Source organism: Corythoichthys intestinalis, chromosome 3 (genome assembly GCF_030265065.1).
Source record: "Corythoichthys intestinalis isolate RoL2023-P3 chromosome 3, ASM3026506v1, whole genome shotgun sequence".
NCBI classification, from domain to species: domain Eukaryota; kingdom Metazoa; phylum Chordata; class Actinopteri; order Syngnathiformes; family Syngnathidae; genus Corythoichthys; species Corythoichthys intestinalis.
The window spans coordinates 29,317,756-29,345,503 of record NC_080397.1 but is presented as its reverse complement, the minus strand read 5'-3'; the positions used below and the strand labels follow the sequence as shown (position 1 = coordinate 29,345,503).

The following is a 27,748-nucleotide window of genomic DNA, read 5'->3' as shown; positions in this document are numbered from 1 at the left end:
CCGCTTATTCGTCGGACTTTTTAAAGGCGACTAACAGGTCTTTGAGGCTCACAATTCTAGCTAATTGACAGGTGTTAAAATACTTATTTGCAGCAGTATAATACAAATAAATCGTCACAATCGCAGGGTGTTCAAATAATTATTTTCCTCACTGTAGATGGCATTGTGCTGAGAAAAAAAATACACCATTGTTTAAATTTTTTTTTTTTTTTTAATCGCAAATTAAGCAGTTACTCACAATGCTACTCATTACTTGTACTTGAGTACATTTTTTGGAAGACTACTTTTACTTGAGTGGTATTATTTTGAAGTAACTACCTCTCAGCTATATACCATATTTTCCAGACTATAAGTCACACTAGTCAAAAAATACTGTGACAAAATATACTATATACATTACACTGGACTGGAAGTCATATTTTGAGCAAAAAACGTATTTTGTACACCAAGTGTTTTTCTTTTTGTCTCTCTTTTTTTCTTTCGAGCAAACAAAAGAGCAGCTCAAAAGAATTGGATAGTTGCAAAACCTGGCCTTTGTGGCCAGCTGCAGACAATTGACCTTTCGCAAAAGCTCCACCCCTCTTAGTTGCAGTTGTTAACCGACAAGCTTTGTCACTCTAACTCAGGGGTGGCCAAACTATTCCACAAAGGCTGCAGTGGGTGTTGGTTTCTGTTCCTACCCTTCAAGAGGAAACCTTTTCACCAATCTGATGTCCAGCATTCACAATCAGTTGCTCACAGTCAGGTGCTTCTTGTTTCAGCAGAAATTTCATTGGCTAAACTGTCTGTACTGGATCATTTGGAGCAAAGACCAGGACCCACTTTGGGTTGTAAGGACCGGTTTGCCCACCCCTGCACTAACTGCTTGACCATTGCGGCCATAAATGTATATACCGGAGTGTTTGAAGTGATTATTTTGGCACAAAACCAGTAAAGCATCTTGTAGATTGAGGCAAAAGGGTTTACAATATGAAGCGGAGGGTTATAATGAAAATTTTAGTAAGCTATCGAGGCAAAAGCATACAGGCGGGATCTCTAAACCGGTCCTCAAGGGCTACTGTGGGTCCTTGTTTTTGCTCATACCGTTCGAGCACAGACAGTTTAACCAATGAGGTTTCTGCTAAACAAGCAGCACCGGACGCAGTCATCTGCTTACACTTGAAAGACACCGGATTGGTGAAAAGGTGTGGTCTTGTTTTGTTGGAGTGAAATCCTGCACCAACTGTGGCCCTATGTGGAACAGTTTGGAGACCACTGGCATCAGCACTTACAGCCAAGCATGGGCTACGATAATAATGCTAATTATATAATAATTATATGTATATATGTGTGTGTATATATATATATATAAGTGCTGTCAAAATTATCGCGTTAACGGGCGGCAATTAATTTTTTAAATTAATCACGTTAAAATATTTGACACATTTAACGCGCATGCCCCGCTCAAACAGATTAAAATGACAGCACAGTGTAATGTCCACTTGTTACTTGTGTTTTGGGGGTTTTGCCGCCCTACTGCTAGCGCTTGGGTGCGACTGATTTTATGGGTTTGAGCACCATGAATGACCATTGTGTAATTGTTGACATCAACAATGGCGAGCTACTAGTTTATTTTTTGATTGAAAATTTTACAAATTTTATTAAAACGAAAACATTAAGAGGGGTTTTAATATAAAATTTCTATAACTTGTACTAACATTTATCTTTTAAGAACTACAAGTCTTTCTATCCATGGATCGCTTTAACAGAATGTTAATAATGTTAATGCCATCTTGTTGATTTATTGTTATAATAAACAAATACAGTACTTATGCACCGTATGTTGAATGTATATATCCGTCTTGTCTTATCTTTCCATTCCAACAATAATTTACAGAAAAATATGCCATATTTTATAGATGGTTTGAATTGCCATTAATTTTTAAGCTGTAATTAACTCGATTAAAAATTTTAATCGTTTGACAGCCCTAATATATATACATATATATAAAATACTAAGGTGTCCGTTCATAAAATGTTACATGTAAAAGTAAAATAAATTACAATAAGTTCAAGGTGCTTATTAGGGCCAGAGGTGGTCAAAAGGTCAAACAAATAGATCAACTGAGTTTTAACTAATTGGAGCCCTGACTTCACAACAGGTGTTCCTGTACGCTCCTCCGCTTTGTCCCCCATCCCTCTTTGAGCTGATGATGCGATGTTGGAGGCGGGACATCCCAGACAGACCCTCCTTTGAGGGGCTCTACCAGGCCCTCAGACCCCACGTCAATCAGTGACCAAGCGGAACAGGCCTGCCCGACTCCAATCCAAAGGGGAAGTTTGCAGAGAAACATTTCAACCTTCTTTTTTTCAGGACTCGTAAACCTTTTCAGCCTTCCCTTTCTCATTCCTGTGGTCCTTCTTCTCGTCAAGAGAGCACTGTGTTGGAGTGTACGCGTCCTGTCCTGTTTGTGTTCTAAGCACACTGGAACTCAGAGGAGGGTCAACTTTTTATTTTATTGTTGTGTCGCCAGCAGTTTTATAGCACACAGTTTGTAGCAACACATTCCACTTTCTATGTTCTCAGCGTGTCAAATGTACATCAGCGTGACTCGGTACATTTACATGCTTGTCTGAGTGTTCAAATTTTATGTTGTTCTGTATCTGTGTCACAAATGCACAAACATGCAGCCAATATTTTGTTAACTCATTCATTAACCAAAAAATGATTTGACTCGATTCCTTGCGCGCAGAGTAGCTTAAGCTAGTTACTGGCATGTTAGTCAAAATATGACTTTTGGTCTTTTTTGGTTTTTTGCTAGCGTTTAACAAACTACCTTCATCGTGACGTCCATAGGTCCACTTTTAAGCTCAGACTTGACTACTGGAGTTTGTTACCATTAAGAATCTTCGTAGTAGCATTTGTGGCTAAACAGCTGCTAGCTTGTTTACTAAGTGGATATTTCAGCCTTTCTGGGCCTTTCAACCCCCCTATCCCTTGTCTTTTTGTCTTTTATGCAGTAAATATTCAATTAATTACTACATACATTTATTATTTAACATGTAAATGGTCACAATCATCCTGACGTGGATTTTTTTCAAACTTGTTTTCTTAACACTCGTCTTTTTGTAATTGCAGTTTTGGGTGCCTCTTATTCACGACAGCGATGCTACGTGCTATGCTACGTGCTAAATGTCAATTAGCAAAATAACCTCTAAAGCTCAATGTTTTGCTTATGTGGAGCTGAGTGAATGCTAACAAGAACTGATAAGAACTGCTTGTCAATGTCAATCAAACCTTCGTTTTGTTTTTTTGTTTTGTTAACCCCCGCTATTTACATTATTTGCAGCATTGTGTTGTGGTCCAAAAACTTTTTTCTTTTGTACATAGAACATTTTTAATATATCACTACAAGCTTTGTAATCTGCCATCTTGGATTTCTTCATGAATAAATAAATGAATGGAAGTGAAACTGGGAGTTTGTCTGATTTCCTACATGGTTCCTGCAGATCCTCTCTAAAATTAGTCTCAAAAGGCATTGAATTTTAAAATTAAGGCATTCATTGGCATCAAAAAGTTCAAGTTCAATTTTTAAAAATGTTAAATAACTACGATGATGTGTTAGATTGAAATGGGGGGAGTAAAAGTTCAACTATGTTTCAGAAATAATTGATCTATTTTGTCACTTATGGCAAGAAATGACCAAACAGTTTTGCTGATTAAATGCCAGCAAGGGCATCGGTTAAAGTTCAGTGTCGTAGTGACTGAAAACCCGGCAGCAGGGGGTGTTAATGCATGAGCGAATAGGGGCCTATGATTCATTTTAAAAGGATTAGATTGTTGCAGTTGCTTTTAAATCCTGCCTTGTCAAGGTTTTTGCATATTAGGGTTGTGCTGTTACAGCAAGGTTTTAGCTTCTAATTTCTCTTAACGGACCAGGCTCTATTATTACAAACTAGACATGTGCCGATTACCAGTTTCAAGGTACTCCGTAAAGGTGTAAAAACCGCAAAAAATTTCCGTCGTACCATCCCTAATGTGGTAGCTACTTTTTATGTACCAAAAAAGCATTGAGAAATCCCTCGCAACTGCAAGACTCAACCCTCTCCAACCGGTTGTTGCTCAGTGTCAGTGAGTCAGCTGTGCTACACAATGGCTGGGGGAGGTGAATCTCAACTTTTTTCCTCCCATCGAAGAAAATTAAATCGCTGGTATGGGAATACTTTGGCTACAGAAAAGTTAAACGGCCGCGGCTTAGAGGAGGAGGGCCAATTGAAGTGTAAAACATGTTTGTGGAAGGTGGCTGCCAAGGAGGCAATACCTCCAATGTGATTTCGCATTTATACAAAATTAAAGGTTTGTAAACACTGTCATGAACGTTTTCCACCAGCTATAAGTGTTAACTCCAGCGTGTTTAGTGTGTCTAGCGGTGGTAAACTGTTGTTTTTTTTTTCTCTGTCAACTGTTGATAAAGAGTGTGTTTATAATGTAAACATGATACGAGTATTACATGCTTTATATGGAAAATGGTTCAATTATTTTTGTTCTGATGGTAATAATGTTGAGCTGTGGCTCTGGGTTTAGGCTTACCTAAATGATTGCATTTATTTTAATTTTTAGAATATTTCATTTTTTTATCTTAATATTATCCCATAATTATTCTTATGTAGTGATGGGTCCAGTGATACGCGCGCCGAGCTCATGGAGCAACCCATGCATCGGTGCGCGTATCGCTACAAGAAAATCACGTGACCGATGCATGAACTCATTGAACTGTGTCGACACAGTCATGACGCGGCAAACTGGTTCAAAAGGACGCGCGTCTGTCAGTGCGATGGAGCTGCTGAAACAATCCACATCTCACAGTTACTTCCTCGTTGTCTACATGCCGTGGAAATGGACGTAAGACAGGGAAAACGCACTTGTCATCTTCCATTCAAAATACAATTAATATTAAGGTAAATCTTAGTTTATCAGTGTGACAGGTGCACGCGGGTCCGCCGTTTGCGGTGCCTTGCCTTCAAGAATACGTGCTGGTATTTGCCCTGCTTGGTCAGAGCAAACGCCATTCATCCCTGACTGGTCGAGTCCTGATCAGAATTTGTCGAACGGATCGCGGCGCGGTTCTGTAACTATCGATTTCACCATTCAACTTATTTTTTTTTGCAGGTGAAATGTCGCATTTGTACTTTGTATATGACTAACCTGTCATATACAAACAGTTGCCACCTTCTCAATGCTGAAGACTTATTGGGCCAAGCATGAGAATGAAGTTTCTGATAATCCCAAAACAAACACAGGTATAGAGCCATTCCTTTACTTTCCCCACAGTCACTTTTTGGTAGTTTATTAGAAATCTGTAATTAAGCTATAATTTATTTTTTGTCCACTTCAATTTCTTTCTGATGGGCCATGGTAGCACTTAGATGACGAAGTGGGGAGTCAAGGAGGCAATGCAACTGTAGATGAAATTGCAAAAGTGCAACGATGCATGGCTGAACATGGCACGCAATGCCGATTTTCTTCAATACTGGAGAAGCCAATGGACATCTTTCAACTGGAAATTCTTGTGCATGCTGGCATCGTTGGTTCCATGCGAGTGTGTTGTCCACAGCAGGATTGTTTAAAAAAAAAAAAAAAAAAAGTAACTCTCTAAATTTTAAACATTAAAAAAAAACTGTTTTTGAATAAAATTTTATCAGAACAAAAAGTCCACAGGCATTCCTCATTCACCCATTCATTATTACTTACATTTTCACATTATAATATATGTTCACATAATTTAAAGAAATGGAATAATGCAATATGAATGCAAAGACTTAAATGATTTGATTTCACATGTCATCAATTCAGTGTCAGTCTGTCAAGAAGGTTGCCTGTAGGGATTTTTTTTGTCCAGCAGGTGTCAGTATTCAATTCCACAGTATCCACACTGTGTCAGCACAGTGTGTCACTGTGTCAACACGCTTCATGAGGTCTCACGGACCCATCACTATTCTTATGTTCCACTATGTTAATGTTTTGAAAATAAGCATCCTGTTCAATGGAAAAAAGTTTTGTTTTTTTTAAAACCCAGATATGTCTAACACATTTTAGAGCTGTAATTGCAATACCGTTATACCGCGAAACCGTGATATTTTGGTTTATTAAGGTAATCATACAGTCAGAATATCATACCGGCACATGCCTTTGACAAACCAACAAGGTTACGTAAGCTATTCATTTGGAAAGAATACAGTGGTGTGTACAAGCAGTTTGCCCATGATCACTTCCCAGTTTTTATTTTTGTCATTGGTCCTTGTGATACCAAAAAGGCTGGGCCAGATTGTGGCTTAATTTATAAATTTTTACTGTGCTATCCCACTGACTGACAGAGGTAACATGATAACTTCCAAGTTTGAGGCAAAAGGCGAGCAGTCAAGCGATTCAATTGTTCTGCAACAGCTCTTTTTCTTGTTTATTACTGCATAATAGTTGAAGTATTGTGTCGTTTGAAGTACAGTATTGTTATTGAAATATATTTACACTGAAAAATTCATTATAAATGTCCAAAGAATAAAAAGTTTGATTTACCCGAACTCGTGAGGAAAAGTGGCATGGAAAATGAATGAAGAAATGAATGAAGCACCTTTAATATCACCTTGACAACATTATTCCCCACATTGTTTAGTCACGGCAATGTTTTGAAAAAAATCATAGACTTCAAAAATCTAGTTTATAAAGTCTATGTAAAAAATATTCAATATTCAGTCAAATGATTTTACTTTAATCCGTGCAGCAAGAAGTAAAAGCACATTCAAGAAGTTATACAGGCTGGTTCTGGTCAAAAATGAGATTATCATGAAAAAGCGAATTTATTTCATTAATTCCATTCAGAAAGTATGCATTCATTACACTGACTGATGTATTTCAAATGTTTTATTTTAGTTGGATGATTACAGCTGAAAACGAATGAAAATCCACAGAGAGAATATTGCGGTACGGTACAAGTCGAAGGAATCTGACCTTTTAGCCAGCTTGCCGGAATCACGGCAGCCGGACTGCCAGAGCCACGCTGGCGCAATTCCAACGACCTGGGCCGGCGGAACTCCAAAAACCTGGCCAAAAGGCCAAACTCTGCGCGTTTATCTTAGTCTTAACCCCTTGTACTGACTCCATTTTGAAAGCTGGAAAAAGGCTTCGAAACACAAGTTGACAATTTATTCAGGTAGACAGCGATCAAACGGAAAGCCAAAATGGCAACGAGGCCCAGGCGAGGAGGCAAACTGGATCCAGGCTCACCATATCAGAAGTCAACAAAAGGTTGCCGAGAAATATGACAACGATTAGTTAAACATTGTCTTTTAAAGGCTCTGGTGAGGCGAACTGTGGTCTAGAAGAAGGGTGTGTTTAGGATTATTCTCCGTTGTAGCTTGGGTGGGAGAATTTCGGGCATTACTGTTGTCAGGGCAACGAGAGTTTAGGATTTTGCCATCCTCAGCGCCATGTGAGTGCTGAGTATTCACTTCTCGGTCGTGGATTCCTCCGTATCAAATGTTCCTTGCGGTAAGACAAGATGTCTCGCCATTTGTTCTGGACTGTCCGGAAGAGCTGATTTGGTGGTGCAGACATGGGCTTAGGCCTATCACCTGGTTGTCAGCGTCAATGTTGCTCGATCAGCTGCATGACGTGCGCTTGGGCTTCCGTGGTCAGAAGGCATCCTGTTTCCTTCTCTCCTTATCTGCCCGTTGTCTTGGCGGTGCCAGTTCTAATGATTCCAAGTCCAAGGCTACCATTATGAGGAAAATAAGTGCTGAGACGATGTCTCCTCTTACATACATCACTGACTCAAAGCTGTTTTCCTTGACGTCGCCGACGCCACTATTGTCTGATGTGCGCATACTTTTCCATGCCTCGCACCCGGGGGGGTGCGGCCCGCTCGCCCGCCGGGCCTCCTCATTACGGCCCTGCACACCTGCATCTTATTGGGCCAGCTCCTGAACCTTTCATGTTTGCCATATGCTCGTTAAACTTAGCTGATTTAAGAGCGCTTGCTGCTATGGGCTGACGCTCATTTTACAAACGTCAAGTGTAAAACGTCGAACGTTGTCAGGGTTTTGAGGAGTCATCACAAATGTCTTTTACAGGATGATGCAGCATCTCCCTGTTTGAAAGGTTTTAAAAATATTTAGACGTTTTAAAGGACTCCTTGTTTAACACATGGGTGGCAGCGTGCATACATACGTGCGTGCACGTTTTACAGCATGCCTGCGGGTATAGGAAAGTGCTTCAATTTCATCTCGACTTTTAAAGCATCCTGCGTTCCCAGCAGGGGGCATGAGAGGGGTCAATGGGGATATGGGCGCCCCCTTCCTCCTACAAAAAAGTAGCAGGGAAAAAAAACTTTCACCCGGCCGCCATAGTTGCCATATGGGCAAGACCGTCTTCTCTTCAGGCCAATCACAGAATAAAACCTGCCCAGTTCTATATAAAGCAATCCGAATGAGGACTGACTTTGAAGGCTGACAGCGAATGAAAGAAGCCCTCCCGGTAAACTCATTTACATACCCAGCAGAAGAGCCACAAGATTGTCAATGGCCCTGAGAGAATTCTTGTTGGCCTTTGTTTTTCAGTGCCATAGTTGTATTCAGTCAAACTCACTTATGAGTTGAGTTCCTTAGCAAAATGTTTACAAGTGGCCTATCATAGAAATCATTCAAATGCGATTCTCATCAGAAGCTTCTTCACTTTGCTTAGGAGTTACTGCTGCTCATAGTTTGGTAGTAAGTAGTAATGCATTAGAGTTACTCTGTTGCATTTACCCGTATCGGCCCGAATATAAGACGGCCCTGATTATAAGAAGACCCCCTCTTTTTCAAGACTCAAGTTTGAAAAAAGACTTTTTGAACACTAAATTATTTTTATACAGAAAATAATTACAGTACATACGAAACAAATGATTATAACAATATATTTGAGAGAAAAAACATATTATTTTGCCTCATTCAAATCTTAATATCTGAACATTTAAATATGTAAACTAAAGTGCAATCACATTCGTAAATGAATGGCTTCTGGTTTTTGAAATGTAAATAAACCAAACTATTGTGATAAAACAACAAAATTGCAATAACTGCATTTACCATCAAAGTGATGTCTAACTGTAACTGTAGTCTTGAAACAAATCTGAATAAGGGAAAACATTGCAATAAAATAATGCAAACTGGTTAAACGTGAGAGTAGCTGAGATCTATCATGAAAGAACATCGCTTCAGTGATATCTGGCGCCGTCTAGTGTCGTGAATGGGTATAATGTCTAAACCGCGAATATAAGACGGCCCCCTCTTTTTCAGTCTTATTTCAATGCAAAAAAAAACGTATTATATTCAGGCCAAAACGTTATATTTAGGGCTGTCAAACGATTAAAATTTTTAATCGAGTTAATTACAGCTTAAAAATTAATTAATCGTAATTAATCGCAATTAATCGCAATTCAAACCATCTCTAAAATATGCCATATTTTTCTGTAAATTATTGTTGGAATGGAAAGATAAGACACACGACGGATATATACATACAACATACTGTACATAAGTACTGTATTTGTTTATTGTAACAATAAATCCACAAATGGCATTAACATTCTTTCTGTTAAAGTGATCCAAGGATAGAAAGACTTGTAGTTCTTAAACGATAAATGTTGTAGTTACAAGTTATAGTAATTTTATATTGAAACCCCTCTTCATGTTTTCGTTTTGATAAAATTTGTAAAATTTTCAATCAAAAGTATAGTTAATATAATAATAATAGGAATAAAAATAAAAATAATAAAAATAGAGTGACCAAAGTCTAAGTTTTACGTGTATTTTGCATAGCTATTTTGATATGGAATGCCAGTTCATTTTGCATTGTTGTTTAAATGTGTTTCAGAATAGGGCCTCATTACTATAGACTGAAGTGCTTTTCTTTTTGTGAACATTATTTTTTTGGGGAGAGATAGGGATATTATTTTTGTTGTGCTTTCACTAAACGATACTTACAGTGGGGAGAACAAGTATTTGATACACTGCCAGTGGGTTTTCCCATTGGCAGTGTATCAAATACTTGTTCTCCCCACTGTATGTTTGTTGTGAAGGAGTTGCCAATAAAAGGCGCGGTCCAAAGAACGCCTGTGTCCACTCGCCTCTACTGTATAACATATATCTGTACATATCTTATCCAAAATACAACAAGAGACACATAATTGCCACTAAAAGAAAGAAAACTTACCGAAATATGTGTGGAGTACAAATAGCAATTTGCATTGCATTGTGAATACAGCATAAACGTCTCACAACTACTAATTCTCCCACATTTAGAAGAAATAACATGAGTATGGAACGGCGCTGCCCCCATTCTCTTCACTCTTAATGTCCATAAACGGCCTCATTGTAATCTGTTTGAGGCAATATGCGAGATGGTCATTCACTCAAGCGCCAGCAGAGGGCGGCAAAACTCCATAACAACAAGTGAACGTTTCAGTGTACTGTCATTTAAATCTGTCTGAACGGGACATCTGCGTTAATTGCGTCAAATATTTTAACGTGATTAATTTAAAAAATTAATTAACGCCCGTTAACGCGATAATTTTGACAGCCCTAGTTATATTTGATTTGATTTTGCCAGCGATGCCGAAAGTGGCTCTACCAGTGTCACCAATGAGACGTCGCAACAATAATCATATGACCCCTTCATATCGATCGGACGTAACAATTCAGTCACAGGCCCACCAGTGTTGTCAGTAACGCGTTACTGCAATCTGATTACTTTCTCTCAGTAACAACCAATTTAACGTGTTCATTTTTCCAAACCAGCAATCTGACTGAAGTTCATTTCTTTCGTTTCTGTGCGTTACTATTGTTATTGCCTAATAATGTATGTAGAATAAAGAATATCGTAGTCATGTACGAAGAGCCTTTCGAATAGGAAATGTTAGAAAGGTTCCCATCTTCTCACTACGGGTTCGTTTTCATGGTAACCGCTCACTGTTACTTCCTGTTTTGGTCTCGTGTCACAGGCGCTTAGCGTTTTGGTACTGAGAAAGGCGTGTGCCAGCGCGGGTGCACATTCGATCCGAGTGCAGCCACCTGTTGAGATGTGCAAGGGAATGTTGATATTTTTCCTTCATTCTGGAGGGTTCCAGCGATAGGTTGGCGCCACTACATGAGCGGCAGTTTTGGTAAGTCTTCCGTTGCAATGGCGGGTAGTCATCGTTACAAGTCTGCAAGCATTTTTTCATATTCATGTTGCGCATTTATGCCGTGAGATGACGTGTTCGTTTGGCATATTTGGGATGTGTTGCAAGTCCGATTGAGTGTAAAATGCTTAGTTGCCGCCACATTTTGTGGCCAAATTGACTGCGTGTGTGTATGGCGTATTTCCGGGTTGTGCGCACGCATTCGCACCCGCCCCCACCTTTGTGTTTGCTGCACTGTGCAATTGATTTGTCTGTTGTTGATTATTGTGCAGTCAATTTGCATTGTTTTACATTGGCACTGATATGCTGTTAACCCCTAAACCAGGGGTGGGTAAACCGGTCCTCGAGGGCCGCAGTGGGTCCTGGTCTTTGTTCCAACTGATTCAGCACAGACAGTTTAACCAATGAGGTTTCAGTGGAAACAAGAAGCACCTGACTGCAATCAACTGATTGCACTTGTAAGAAACCAGATTGGTGAAAGGCTGTCCTCTTGATGGGTATGAACAAAAACCCGCACCCACTGCGGCCCTTTGTGGAATAGTTTGCCCACCCCTGCCCTAAACCCTAACCTGAAGTTCAAAATTTTTTGACATTAGGCTTAATCTTGATGTTAGCAGGGGTTTAATTAGTCGGTGGAGTTGATTTTAACAAATTCCATGCAGTTGATCAATTATTTGTTTCAAGGCTCTGGATTGGCCGGATTGGAGTCAATGGTGGTTGAAATCAACTCCATCGAGTAATTAAAACCCTGCGAACGCGAAGATTAAGCCTGATGTGAAAAATTCTTATCTTTCCCTTTAAATTCAATGATTGGAAAGTCAATTACATGCAATGACATTTTTTTGTTGTCATTCTTATATTGAGGCAGCAAAGAGAGAGAAATTGGTGAAAGGTAACCGATAAATTACTTTTAAAGTAATCTTATTACTTTGATAATAAAGTAATCAGTAAAGTTACTAGATTACGTTTTTGAGACGTAATCAGTAATGAGTAATTAAATGACTTTTTCAAGTAATCTGTGACATCATGGATGCCCACACACAAGCTTGCACCGTCCTGTTCAATCACTTTGCCTCTTAAAGCCCTGTAAAAATTAATCTACTGGACACAAAGTCAACATTACTCGAAAGCGCGGATTTCGAGCTCTCAGCCACTTTTTATTTGGCACCGATAGACCGTGGAAAACCGGAGAAATGATTGTTTTCATCTCATGGTGGATTTTTTTTTTTCTCCACTAGAAGGCACTCATTCTCTTTGGACGGGCAATGTTTCATTTCTATATTTTTGTGTATTTATTTAACCCACTATGGCCATGTAATAGGTTACAGTACAGTATAGTAATAGCAGTTCATATAGATGACGTTGTGCTGAGAAAAAAAATACCATTGTTTAAACAAAATCAGACATTGTAAGGAGTTACTCAGTTACTCACTTGACCCAATACTTTTTTACATGTACTTGAGTACATTTTATTGGATGACTGCTTTTATTTCAGTAATATTATTTTGAAGAACAGTCAATTTTTTGGCTACTCTAGCCACCTGTTTCATTTTCAAGAAATAAACATGAAGTTCTTGTCGTCTTGAAAGTGGAGGTAACTCCTCCCCTACACAAAGGCACTGGCGCAGGCACGCACGCACACACTCCCAAGACCTCATGCGAGCTGCATACCCAAGCATAAGAACAAGTAGCGGAAGATGAAGTACTTTCTTGTCGGCGCTTCAGTGTTCTTGTGCTCTTTTTTACTGACGGGAAGCGGAAGCGGCGGTCAGCAGAAGAAGCATGCGGAGGCGGGGGTACTAACAACTTGGCACCACGACGGGCGGGTCTTCAGCATCCCGAGTCGGGGGTCCCGCTACCGGCCCCCCGCCCGGATCCGGGGCTCCTCCACTGCGGCGCCCCCGCTCGCCAGAGGTAACGAGACCTCGGCCGTCATCAGAGTCGCCCCGCGAGTGCCCGCATCCACCGGCGCCGCGAGGTTACGGGCTGTGGCCAGTCGGCGACCTCTGCCAAGGCCTGAAACCAGAGCGGATTCAAGAGAGGACCAGATGGTCGGAGATGACCCGTACAACCCTTACAAGGCGTCCAACTACTACCCATACTACAACTATTACAACTCCTACTACAGACCCAGGGCCTGGGCCCGACACTGGCACGGTTACGGAACCAGGTACCACCAGAATGGTAAGAAATGTCTTTTAAACATAAGATCAATCTTAAAGGCAGACCAGTATGGGATTTCCAAAGGCCGATGAAGTGATGTAAAGACTGTGACAGTAGCAGCATCACATACAAAAAGCATGACCCGCAAGGTTAGGTGTGGGGTAGGGATGGGGAGGCAAGGCCAGGCGAATATGCATGAAATGCTCCTGGCCTGAAATGTTGTCCGGACCTAAACCCAATTGAAATGACAAGGACTGGACTATGCTGAATTGAATGAATGGAACTGAACGGAATCTCAGGCTGCGTTCCGACTGCAGGCATATCTGATTCCAATTGGATTCCTCCTCAGATCTGATTTTAGGGCTGACAGTTCACACTATTTTTAGCAATGTTCAAATCGGACCTGGGTCCAGACTGGCCCATATTATTGACCAATCTGACAAGTTGCCTCGTCAACAAAGGCGCCATCAAGCGTCCAATGATTATAACAGTTTGGCCTAAACTTATGAATTATGTGCGTTGTTTTTATTTTGTTATTATCTTTGTGAAATTTGAGGGACTATATTGTTAATAATAATTGGTTTGCAAGTTAAATTCAATTGAGCGTACACAGTTATGGTGGGGCAAATAAGTATTTAGTCAACCACCAATTGTGAAAGTTCTCCTACTTGAAAAGATTAGAGAGGCCTGTAATTGTCAACATGGGTAAAACTCAACCATGAGAGACACAATGTGGGGGGAAAAAAAGAAAATCACATTGTTTGATTTTTAAAGAATTTATTCCCAAATTACAGTGGAAAATAAGTATTTGGTCACCTACAAACAAGCAAGATTTCTGGCTGTCAAAGAGGTCTAATAACGAGGTCTAACAAGGCTCCACTCGTTACCTGTATTAATGGCACCTGTTTTAACTCATTATCGGTATAAAAGACACCTGTCCACAACCTCAGTCAGTCACACTCCAAACTCCACTATGACCAAGACCAAAGAGCTGTCGAAGGACACCAGAGACAAAATTGTAGACCTGCACCAGGCTGGGAAGACTGAATCTGCAATAGGTAAAACACTTGGTGTAAAGAAATCAACTGTGGGAGCAATTATTAGAAAATGGAAGACATACAAGACCACTGATAATCTCCCTCGATCTGGGGCTCCATGCAAGATCTCACCCCGTGGCGTCAAAATGATAACAAGGACGGTAAGAAAAAAATCCCAGAACCACACGGGGGGGACCTAGTGAATGACCTATAGAGAGCTGGGACCACAGTAACAAAGGCATCTACAGACAACAAAGGCACTATCAGTAACACAATGCGCCGCAGGGACTCAAATCCTGCACCGCCAGACGTGTCCCCCTGCTGAAGAAAGTACACGTCCAGGCCTGTCTGCGGTTCGCTAGAGAGCATTTGGATGATCCAGAAGAGGACTGGGAGAATGTGTTATGGTCAGATGAAACCAAAATAGAACTTTTTGGTAGAAACACAGGTTCTCGTGTTTGGAGGAGAAAGAATACTGAATTGCATCCGAAGAACACCATACCCACTGTGAAGCATGGAGGTGGAAACATCATGCTTTGGGGCTGTTTTTCTGCAAAGGGACCAGGACGACTGATCTGTGTAAAGGAAAGAATGAATAGGGCCATGTATCGAGAGATTTTGAGTGAAAATCTCCTTCTATCAGCAAGGGCATTGAAGATGATACGTGGCTGGGTCTTTCAGCATGACAATGATCCCAAACACACAGCCAGGGTAATAAAGGAGTGGCTTCGTAAGAAGCATTTCAAGGTCCTAGAGTGGCCTTGCCAGTCTCCAGATCTCAACCCCATAGAAAATCTGTGGAGGGAGTTGAAAGTCCGTGTTCCCCAACGACAGCCCCAAAACATCACTTCTCTAGAGGAGATCTGCATGGAGGAATGGGCCAAAATACCAGTAACTGTGTGAAAAGCTTGTGAAGAGTTACAGAAAACATTTGGCCTCCATTATTGCCAACAAAGCGTACATAACAAAGTATTGAGATGAACTTTTGGTATTGACTAAATACTTACTTTCCACCATGATTTGCAAATAAATTCTTTAAAAGTCAAACAATGTGATTTTCTGTTTTTTTTTTTTTCTTCCACATTCTGTCTCTGATGGTTGAGGTTTACCCATGTTGAGAATTACAGGCCTCTCTAATATTTTCAAGTGGGAGAACTTGCACAATTATTGGTCAACTAAATACTTATTCGCCCCACTGTAGCTCAGTTGCTTTTTTCTGCAGAGGAGCAATAGTCTGATGTGGTGTAGTATTCTTTTAAGTTGCAGACAATTAAGGAGCCTAATAAGTCACATCAACGTACCTGTTTGTGAACTAGCAGAAAAAAGTGGTATGTGTGTTTTTGTTTGTATTTTGTTTTTTCAATATTCAGTAAAAGTTAAGTTTCAGTTTCAGTTGTACACCATTTTGTTTGTCACACCAGTTCTATGGTGTGTTTGTGGTCTAAAGAAAAGAAAACTAAGACTACAGACTACAAAAGAGCCATCCGGATTCAATCTGGATGGCTATAAATCGGCTTTGGTTGCCAGTCTGAACGCAACCTAAGTGAAGTGTACTGTCCAGAACTCAACTGAATCCTGAACCAAAATGCACCAAATTGAACAGAACCCAAACAAAAGGACACATCGGGTGGAAAAGGGTCTTCCGTGGATCAAAACTGACAACATGACCGCTTGCAGGTCTTCCTGATCTGGTTCCCGATGCGTACCACATTCAAGCTGGCTCGTACATCCACAGACTTCCCATGTACAATCTACGCTGTGCGGCTGAGGAGAACTGCCTGGCCTCGTGAGACACACTACCCACTTTCATCCCATCTCCATCTTTAATTCGCTCTAAATGAAAAGCACTTTGTGAAACCTGTCTGTGAAAGGTGCTATATCATTAAACCTGCTTTACTAAATTCACTCAAATTTAGTTGAAATCGATTTATCCACTTCAATACAATCTAAAATAGTTCCGTCAAATTTATGAACAAAATTAAATGCCATCTTAATCTACTTTAATCCAGTCTAAAATTCTTTAATCTTGTTGGAGAGCAAAATTAGCTTCAATGTAGTCAAAAAATGTATCAACTAAAATCAAATGTATTTTGATCCACAGTAAAGTAGAGTGAATCATTCAGTCTGAATCTGGTTCAAATCTATTAGAATTCAATTTGAAACATAGTTTACAGTCATTAAGTGGTGTCGAAATTAGCATGAACACTGTGTGATAAAGTGTAGATCCATTGTAACAAGTACAAATCCACTTGAATCCAGGCTAAATCAATTTAGCCAAATTCTTATCCTCGGTAAATAATTATGGAGGACAAGGAGCGCAACAATTAAATAAATAAATACACAAATAAATTATTAAATGTGTCATTAAAATGCTTCGATTTCAATATTTATTTATTTCAATTTATAATGATTTATTTTTCATTTTTATTTATTATTATTTATTTATATATTTCAATTTATATTTAAATTTGTATTTAATTATTTTATTTCATTTTTTCAACATTTATTTTCATTTTTATTTATTTTATTCTTGCACTCGTTTTCCCCTTGTACCGCAAGCTATTGCTCCCACCTTCCCAACATGGCAGCGTGGCAGCGATTGCTGAGGTTCTGCATGAGCTCTCTTGGGATTTAATAACGAACATGTTAGACTTAGCAGAACACGTTGACGCTGGAAATTTGGACCTTGAGCATCTGGCTTACAAAACACGGCGGTTTATCGCGCGAGACAGGGTAGAACCCCAGCCAACTGTAATTGAACTACTTGTAGTTGAATTAGTATCTTAAACAAGTGTAAATTATTGTAATCTGCAGGGGTCGACAATATAAATAGACAATATATAGACAATGCTCCAACCACTGGCGCGTCAATTTAAAAAACAAAAAAAATCTTATTTCACATCAATTCTGAGCGGTTCCGTGTTTTGACGTGATTACGCTATGACGATCAAAGTCTATGCAGCCAGCCGTTGCTCTCGGTGGGGCATAAACACACCTCGTTCGCTTGCTCCCACGTGAATGCTCACAGCCGGATTACTCCTGGTGATTGACTGTCAGTATCTCAGTACCCACATAATGTTATTCTACAAGACGACATGTTTCTGAAACCCCCAGCTCCCGGCCAATCAATAACTGACACATTGACCTGGGCCAGTGGTTTTGATAGTGGGGTCAATGAACTTCAAAAGGCGCTGTGGCAAATTTCCCATATTGTCTACCCCTGATCTTTCATAAATCCACTTTATCACTTAAATGTCTTTGTAGCTGTCTAAATATAATTTTACCAATTTATGATCATACTACTAAATACTAAAAAAAACTTGAATCCAGTCCAAAATTGAATTTAATTGACTTTGATTGCGTCTTAAACTACTCGACTACAGTGGAATCCGGCCCAAATGGACTCAAACCCGGTGGTCCAGCCTTATTTGAGACTAACTCTACTAATTCTACTCATGAATTTAATGCCTAGTCAGGGCGTTCCCACCTTACAAATGAAGGATGTTTTGATGAATTTGTTGTCGTTGAGTTCTGCGAGGTCTGCCGGAGATTACCACATGAGGGTTCTGCTGAGGTTCCCTCAGCGTGTGAAGAACCAGGGTACTGCAGACTTCCTGCCCAGCAAAGCTCCATACTCCTGGGAGTGGCACAGCTGTCACAAGTAAGACCGTACCAAACTAGCAGCTACTACGCCATTTTGGTACGATGTATTCTGATGGGTTGGTTGTTTGCTGCATCAGTCACTTTCACAGCATGGATGATTTCAGTCTGTACGAGCTATTGGACGCCAAGAGTGACAAGGCGGTGGCAGAGGGACACAAGGCCAGCTTTTGTCTCGAGGACACGTCCTGTGACGCCGGATACTACCGACGATACGCCTGCACCTCACATACGCAGGTCAGCAGCTGCTACTTCAAAATGCCGTGACCTCATCGGCTGCCGTTGATGGTGATAGACGTCCGACATCTAGCGCCCTCAATGCCAGAGATTGAGTTAAAGCAATTGTAATCTTTCAGTTTAAATGTGAAAGACGGTCGCTCGAAAAATCTAAATATGCAAATCAGGAATTTCTTATAACTAAGATTACATAAAATGACACTGCTGAAATTTTTGGAGCCAATGTGAAAAGTGGCACTTCCAGAAAATGTTCATATACTGTAGTTAGCCAGACTGGGGCACTTAAAATCTATGTGTGGCACACCAAAACTAAAAACCATCATTTCAGGTTGACATTAATCCAAAAGCTTTCAGTGATTGTGTCATGATTTGTAATGTACAGACATCCCAAATTAATAAAATCCAGGGATCAATTGCTTGTCTTCACTAACTTGATACTAAGGGTTAAAATGTAACCACTGTATAGGGTGACTTTTCTAGGGAGCCTTTGTCAAACACAAAACCCTAACCTTAACCCTAAACCCAACCCTAAACCTAACAGAGTTATTCACAGTTTATTAGGTGCTTGAATTTCAAATGGTAAATGGGTAAATTGGTCATTTTTATATTGGGTGCTTTTTGGACATAGGAGAGTGGACACTAACAGAGGGGACTTTTTTTTGTGCTAAAGTTAGCCCTTAGCCTGGCTTTGCTAGCATAATAGCTAATGTGACTTTGGATACCTACAGGGAAATGTTTATCGACCCTATCTAACACCACCAACCCACCCAAACAGGTGTCCCCCACCGTGTCCCATCCATACACACTTAAGGCCTTTTTCACACTAGCGTCAGCCCATTGTGAAGAGCAGTCCATGGCAAGCGCAAAATGGGAGGAGCAACGTAGCCTGATGTAGACGCTGTCCGGAAGTGAAAGGCGGCATGCATATTTATTATAGTCCCAAGCACCAATGCGTTTATTTTTCATTATTGCACAAGAAAACAGCGACTTTTCCTATTTCAAGGAGTAGGGGGCTTTATAATAGCCATGTAAAGAGTTTTACTAGTTTCGGTATGAAGGTAAATAGATTTTTGTTGTTGTTCGTGAACTACATTTCCGGAGAAACACACATCAAGGTATCATTTAGCTTAGCAAAGAGAGGTCTGAGAGTCATTTTTCGAAAGTCCCAGAGCTCGTAAAACTTTTAAAAAGCGCATTTATCAAGGTTTCGTCAGCAGTGATTTGCGTACATTCGTCTGCCGAAACAGCCTGATAGCACAGATATAAGTACGCCTGTCCCTCTTTTTTGGATGCGTTGTTGATGCCAGTGCGGCAGCGCTCTGAAAATAGAACAAGGGCCTCGGCGCAAATTCATACAAACTTGCTGTCCCGCCCAAAACTGCCATCCTCCGCTCCCACACACACAATGAATGGGTTGCCGCTGAACCCTTCCCACAAGGCTGCCGCTAGTTTGAAACGACCTTTAAGGCCACGAAATTTGACCAAATTTTTTACTATTATTAAACTAATGGTAATAAGTTAATAAATCATTCAAAAATTATTTATTTATTGTGTGTTTCCGGGCTCCTGCCTTCCTGTTTGGAGTTTATATGTTCTCTCCGGGCCTGCATGGGTTTTCTCCGGGTACTCTGGTTTCCCCCCACATCCCAGAAACATGCATGGTCGGCTGATTGAACACTCTAAATCAGGGGTGTCCAAACTTTTTGCAAAGGGGGCCAGATTTGGCGTGGTAAAAATGTGGGGGGCTGACCCTGGCTGACGTGCTTTACGTAGAACAATATATTTAAGCAATTTTTAGCAAGCCATTCAGTGTGGCGCATTTGCTTTATTATTATTTTTTTTAATTAATGATTTCAACAATCTTGCAACTAGCCTTTGTGGCGTTCTCTTTCAACTCTCGGGCATTTGCGAAATACTGCTGCTGTGAAATTAAACTAGCTTCAAGTTGCTTAAATTTCTCGCTGCGTATCTTCCCAGTAATCTTGTCCTACATACATGTCAGTGTGTTTTGTTTGGTAATATCGCCTCACATTGAACACTTTAAAAACAGCGACTGTCTCTTTGCAAATGAGGCAGACACAGTTGTTGCGTATTTTAGTGAAGAAATAGTCCAATTCCCACCTATACTTGAAGCGTTGGCCGTCACAGTCAACTTTCTTTTTTTTGTTGTCACTATTTTAGAAAATGGAAGTAATGGGTCACACGGGGTAATGTTGCTTAGCCCTTAACTACCTGCAACATGAAGCAATTATCAGAGAATCCGAGAATTTGAAAAATAAGGTCCTAATGAAACCTTTTTTTCAAAATTTTAAAAAGAAAAGTCAAAATGAATATGTGTAATAAGCGCTCTAATATCTATAACCCATGCTAAATCATGTTTTTTTTCTCATGGAACCAGCAGATGCATGTGTTGACTTGCATCCATCCCCCCCCCCCCCCCCCCCCAAAAGATGTCAAAATTCTAAATCAGTCTCAAAATCATTAAATTTTAGGTGTATCAAATGTGATACATTTGGCAATAAAGGGTTAAGTAAAGTGCTGCTGCCTTTTAGTGGGTAAATGAGGAGCAGCATTTCGTGTGTAAGCTACTTCATATGCTTGTTGCAGTACTGCTGACCAATTAAGTCTGTGTGCGGGCCAGGCTGGGGGCCGGATGAAATTTGACCACGGGCCGCATTTAGCTCCCGGGCCGGACTTTGGACATGTCTGCTCTAAATTGTCCATAGGTATGAGTGTGTGTGTGAATGGTTGTTCGTCTCGTTGTGCCCTGTGATTGGCTGGTAACCGATACAGGGTGTACCCAGCCTATTGCCCATAGTTAGCTGGAATCGGCTCCAGCTCCCCTGTGACCCCTCGTGAGAATAAGCGGCTCGGAAAATGAATGAATGAATAATAAATGGTTTATTAAATCATCCAAGGTAAAATTTGAATTAAATAAAATACCAAGGACCAAATGCACAACAATCAGATATGATTTTTTTTCTGGAGCAAAATCCGTGTATATACGACTATAGACGTAAGCATTCGCATGTTTGCCACTGCAATAGCCGAGGAAATTTGGGGTGTATCCGACGTCACAAACGATGGCCGACTATCTGAAATACTCACATGTGATTTGCTAAACCACTTCTGACTTTTAAAATGGCTGCTTTTTTTCTACCATTATGCAGCAGAAAATTGTATTTATTTATTTTTCAAGTTCTTGTTTCTGCTGGCATATACTTGATCAAAAAGATTGCAATTCCTTTAACGTGTGTGTGTGTGTGTGTTCAGGGTTTGAGTCCGGGCTGTTACGACACGTACAACGCAGATATCGACTGTCAATGGATTGACATCACCGACGTGGCTCCTGGGAAATATGTGCTCAAGGTCACTAATTCTACTTACACCAGTAAAATAACAAAACCATTTTAATCTGTTAATGTATTTTCCAATTGAATCCATTTGGTTTAGTCCGGAACAGTCTAGTCATGTCAAATGAAGTCATGGAAGTCTAGTTAAATATAATCTATCTCTCTGAAATACTCTAGTTTTCTTTAATTTGACAGTCATCTAAAATAGTTTGTTTAAGCCAGTCTAGTCTAGTCTAGTGTAGCCCAGTCTAAAATGCATTATAGAATAGTTTAATTTGGTCTAATCAAGTGTTGTCGAGTTTAGTTGAGGCCCACAGTTGACAGAATCAATTGACAACATGCCTTGATCTGAACTCCCAAAAGGAAAAGGACAAAAAAGGGAAACCTTGATGACCTGCTTGCAGTGGATGCCAACAATTATATCCAATTGACTAATGCTATCAAAACAGCATCACTGTTGGGAAAGACCAATCTCACTGTAAAACCCGCCCAGTTACATGAAAAGCAGCGCAAATGATAACAACCTGTTAAAAATAAAATGTCTCCCTTAAAAACTCAATCTATATTTTGAACAGAAAAAAAAATCGTTGCAAGACATTGTAAGGGAAACGTTTTTTCGCCGATAAGCATCATGGGAAATGTATTTCTTTTTTATTATCTTTTTAAGGTTAAAACTATTGTATTATTACCATTTTAATAAACACAATAATTAGTGGTAGGTTTATTCATTATTAAACACCAAAATACATGTTTATCAATAGAAATCACTGTTGAAGTACAACTTTGACATTATTTTCCACAGCCCATTCAAAGTGCATTATGGGTAAAATATTTCTGTTGAAATTGGTATCAAATCCACCTGTCATTAGAGATGTATTCAAAACAAACCAGAACACGCAACAATAGGAAAAAAAAATACAGTGCATCAAACGCATTTTAACCCTTTCAGGTACAGTGGTCACGACTAAATTGACACTTAAGACCTTTAACCCTTTATTGGGCAAGTAACTATTTTTACTCATTAAAAAAAACTCAATAGTTGCAATTATTATTATTATCTTTAATATGATATTATTGTATTTTATGGTATTTTTTTAATCATTATGAATAAGTCCAAATGAATTTGGCATCTAGCTGCCAATGAGTCAATGAGTGCCTTGTCAGTGTACACACACAGAAAAATGGAAATCCTAATTTCTGCATCAAATGGTGATTTTAAAATGATGTTGCTGACCGTCCAAATCAGAAATTACATACAGTTCACTACTCCACGCGCTGCAAGGTGCTAAAATGCTAGATATCATTAGAGCAGAGATGTGGCTGAAAGCTATGAGTTGAACTTCAAAGTGTAGACATACAAATTGAACTGTTAAAACTAATCATAACACTTCCTTCCAAAACTGCTAAATTATGTCAAAAGTACCCCAAATTTTATCAACCCCCCCCCCCAATACATTTTTCTCCCGCCCAGTGTCTTAGAAAAGGCGGAAATCCACCCAATCTGGCAACACTGCTCGTGGTACCATTTTCCTTTGCCTATAAACACATCCAAGAGTATTTCATTAGGATTTGGGCACATCTAGGGGTGACAAAGTAACTGTTGTTTAATGTTTGTCCTTCTGTTGGCGTTTAAAGAGACAAATATTTTAGAGGTGAAAGGTGTGAGAACAACTTTTCCAGTTCATTAACGTACAATACAGTAGTCCTGATCTGTCCACTTTAGCCTAGTGTAGTTGAATCAAGTGTAGTTTAGCTTCATTTAATGTCATCTAGTTGAATTAGTTCTATAACCACATAAGATTAGACCATTCTAATGTTGTCTTGTTTAGTTTTGACTGAATGATCCAACCCAGTTTAATGTAATCTGGTCCAGTTTAATATACAGTACAGTGGTATGAAAAACTTTGGGCACCCCTGACAATTTTAAGATTTTCCTTTGTTAATCACTGATTGTTTGGACCAAAGGTTTCAGTTAAATATACTAGTATAATTTAGCAGATGGACATAGTAATATTTGAGAAGTGAAATGAAGTTTATAGGATAAACAGAAAGTGTGTAATTATTATTTACACAAAAAAACGCCATGCATAAATTTGGGTACCCTTGTGTTTTTATTGCCTAGAAAATCTTCAGTATTAATTTTTGGAAGTCAAAACGTGTTTGAAAAACTGACTGATGTTGACCTACATACACAGATGAAGCCAATTATGAGAAAGTATTTAAGGTGGCAAATTGCGAATTGTCTCCTCTTTGCATCATCTCTGAAGAGTGGAAACATGGGCGACTCGAAACAACTGTCAAATGATCTTAAAGAAAAGAATATTCAACATTAGAGTTTAGCGGAAAGATCCAAAAAGCTGTTGCAGAAACCTTGAAGTTGTTACATTTATCATGATTAAACCATCCAGTTGAGAATCACAATGCAATTAGCAATAATATGTTAAGTCTATGACTACATATATCGGTATCGGTTTGATATCAGTATAGGATTTTAGGAGTGGGACAACATCGAGATATCAGTTAAAAAGTAATTATCGGACAACTCTAATCAAAAGAATTATAGTTTGTGTTTTATTTCTTCCCTCTTCAGGTGACCGTCAATCCCAAACAGAAGGTTCAGGAATCAAATTTTGCCAACAACGTGGTCCATTGTGATGTCCACTACACGGGAAACGCGGTCCACTTGTCGACATGCAAGACCTCAGCGTAAGGAGGACTAGACTTGTTGACTTTCGTGTAGTCTTACAATTTCAATCACATGGAAAAGAGCTGAATTGATTGTATTCCACTTCAATTTCGTGTTGATAGGTTGAACCAGTTGAAACTATTCTTTAATCCATGTAAATGCAAATGTAGTGCAATTAAACAGGTTTTGTCTTAATCAACTGTTGTTTTGCACAGGGGTGTCAAACTCATTTTGCTACGCGGAACACTATCATGGCTATAAGTTCTTATGTTTATTTTTGGCCAAATACGTTAACTCACTGGCTGCCATCTAGACGCCCAATTCATAAACTGGGAGGGGCGAATGAAACAATCCTCATCCGCTCCTCCCAGTCAAAATGGATTGGACGTCTAGCGCTGTCAGTGGCACTAAAGTAGGAGCATTCACAGCTAATCCTCGCAATTAAGTGAATTGGACATCTATCATCGTCAATGTAAGCCAAAGTGTTAATTTCAGGTCGCTTGCTTATAATTTCAGGGTACTTATAGGATTCTTCCTGTACATTTTGGGGCATCTCGGGGTGGCTTCTTGTATACAGTGGTATGAAAAAGTATCTGAACCTTTTGGAATTTCTCACATTTTCGCATAAAATCACCATAAAATGTGATCTGATGTTTGTCAAAATCTCACAGATGTATAAAGTGTCTGTTATAACTAAAACCCAAACATTTATAGGTTTTCATATTTTGATGAGGATAGCATGCAAACAATGACAGAAGGGGGAAAAATATTTAAGGTAACCCTCTGCCTAAGGAGTCTTAAATAGCAATTGAAACCAATTTTAACAAACAATTTAAGTCAGGTGTGTGCCCAATCACAGACGAGTGGTTTAAAGCTGCCCAGTTCGCTATAAAACACACACCTGGTAAGAACTGTCTTGATGAGAAGCATTGTCTGATGTGCATCGTGGCTCAGTCAAAAGAGCTGCCTGAAGACCTGCGATCAAGGATTGTTGATTTGTATAACACTGGGATAGGATACAAAACACTCTCTAAAAGTCTGGATGTTCATAAATCAACAGTCAGAGAAGTTGTCCACAAATGGAGAGAGTTTGGCACTGTTGCTTCTCTCCCAAGGAGTGGCCGTCCACCAAAGACCAAAGATGACGCCAAGAGTTCAGCGCAGAATACTCAGAGAGGTAAAAAAAAAAAAAAAAATAGAATGTCTGCTAAAGACTTACAGAAATCACTGGCACAGTTCAATACCTCTGTGCACACATCAATTATATGTAAAACTATGGCCAAGACGGGTGTTCATGGGATGACTCCATGGAGAAAGCCACTGCTGTCTAAAAACACAGTTGGACAGTCCACAGAAGTTTTGGCATATTATTTTGTGGACTGATGAAACCAACGTTGAATTGCTTGGGAGTAACACACAACGTCATGTGTGGAGGAAAAATGGAACAGCTCACCAACATCAAAACCTCATCCCCACCTTAAAACATGGTAGAGATAGCATCATGATTTGGGGCTGTTTTGGTGCCTCAGGGCCTGGACAACTTGCAATCATTAATGGAAGAATAAATTCAAATGTTTATCCGAATGTTTTGCAGGGAAGCCTGAGGCCGTCAGTCAAACAGTTGAAGCTAAAAAGAGGATGGATACTGCAACAAGACAATGATCCAAAACACAGAAGTAAATCAACTTCAGAATGGTTTCAGAAGAACAAAATACACATTCTGGAGTGGCCAAGTCCAGACTTGAACCCCATTGAGATGCTGTGGCATGACCTAAAGACGGCGATTCATGCCAGACATCCCAGGAATCTGACTGAACTACAGCAGTTTTGTAGAGAAGAATGGGCCAAGATTAGTCCTGATCGATGTGCCAGACTGATGTGCAGCTACAGGAAGTGTCTGGTTGAAGTTATTGCTGCCAGAGGGGGGGCACAAAATATTAAATGTGATGGTTCACTTACTCCCCCCTCCCTTCTGTCATTGTTTGCATACTATCCTCATTAAAATATGAAAACCTATAAATGTTTGGGTGGTTTTAGGTAAAGCAGACACTGTTTTTACATCTGTGAGATTTTGACAAAGATCAGATCACATTTAATGGGGTTTTTATGCAGAAATGTGAGAAATTCCAAAAGGTCCAGATACTTTTTCATACCACTGTATCTCGGGTAACTTACTGTTGATTTAAGGGCATTTGAAGACTGCATCGCTACATAGGTCACTTTCTGTTGATTTTGGGGCACTTCTAGGTTAGTTTCTGTTGATTTTTGGTCATTTCCAGTTGGTTTTGGGGCATTTTGGGGTCACTTCCTTGTTAACTTATTGGCCCCCATTGACGGAGTGAGATGTCTAATCCATTTTGACTGGGAGGGGGCGAATGAACGAATGTGACTGCGGACTCAAATGTGAGCCAAGTGCAGTCATGCACACACTCAATCACACAAATCTCCAGTTTTATAGCGCCAATGTCAAAATTACAGCATGTGATTCTGTATGTACAGTATGAATGAGCTACAATGTAGCCGGATCAGATTTGCCTGGCACAGCCAGACTGTTCTCCCTGTATTTTTCAAACACTGTGACAGCGGTGAGTCTGGAGTTCCAGGCTAGGATCAGATGCCCTGGCTGGCTGCCTCTGTGTTTGACACTCCTGGTTTAGCATTTCCACTTGTAAAAAGTTAATATTCTTTTGTCTTCTAGAAGCTGAAATTCAACCTGACTCTGAAGCTTTATGATCATCAGTTGCTTTCAACATTTAAGCTGAATTTGACTGCTGTTATCCAATAAACTAAAGGCACTGTTGTTGAGTCACTGTTTGTGATGACGTCACCAATTAGCTGTTTTGTTCCTCGTGGCAGTGTTGTCGTTTTTCCCGTTGGACGCTAGAGGACGCCGCAATTGCGTGTGTGTTTATAAAACGGAGCCCGAGTGAAGAAAGTGTTTTTTTTTTGTTTGTTTGTTTGGTTTTTTCCCCCAGACAGGCTGTCATTATGAAGTCTAATTATAGTTACAAAAACTTTTGCATAATTATACTACAATGATCCTAAAAAATGCAATTATACTCACATAAATGGACATGAGGCAAACTGTCACGTCACCCCAAACATACATTAAATGCCAAATTATTTACTTTCAATCATGTCGTATACGTTAAAATGTATTTGTATAGCACTATTCAACACAATTGCAAGTGCTTTGAAAATCCAAAAATTATATTTATTAATTACACAATTAAAAGACAAGACTACGCTGATCAAATGAAATGTATCTTTATTTTTTAACATTTACATACGAGTTATTTTATTCTAAAGGGAATAAAGCAGTCTAACGGAATCCCTCCTCGAAGATCGTCTAATGTCGAATAAAGCTCACCTCATCAAACCAAAACACGAGCTATGTTTTAACATCAGTGAAAAATG

At 39.7% G+C, this 27,748-nt stretch overlaps 2 protein-coding genes across 3 annotated transcripts in view; both read left to right on the top strand.

Annotated features, from left to right (window-relative positions):
• Positions 1–3,441, top strand: part of ddr2l (discoidin domain receptor family, member 2, like) — a 39,631-nt gene extending 36,190 nt beyond the window's left edge. For both annotated transcript variants that reach the window (XM_057832315.1, XM_057832314.1), the window contains exon 18: positions 2,142–3,441. In XM_057832315.1, coding sequence (XP_057688298.1) covers positions 2,142–2,276 — 135 coding nt within the window. In that variant the 3' untranslated portion in view covers positions 2,277–3,441. The remainder of the gene's footprint in view (positions 1–2,141) is intronic.
• Positions 3,442–12,741: 9,300 nt separating this feature from the next.
• Positions 12,742–27,125, top strand: LOC130913477 (protein-lysine 6-oxidase-like). The gene is made up of 7 exons (XM_057832137.1): positions 12,742–13,379; positions 16,073–16,181; positions 17,925–18,056; positions 18,136–18,292; positions 21,566–21,661; positions 24,236–24,351; positions 27,030–27,125. Exons 1-7 carry the CDS (start codon positions 12,893–12,895, stop codon positions 27,034–27,036), a joined length of 1,104 nt encoding a protein of 367 aa, XP_057688120.1. The 5' UTR covers positions 12,742–12,892; the 3' UTR covers positions 27,037–27,125.
• Positions 27,126–27,748: the final 623 nt, after the last annotated feature.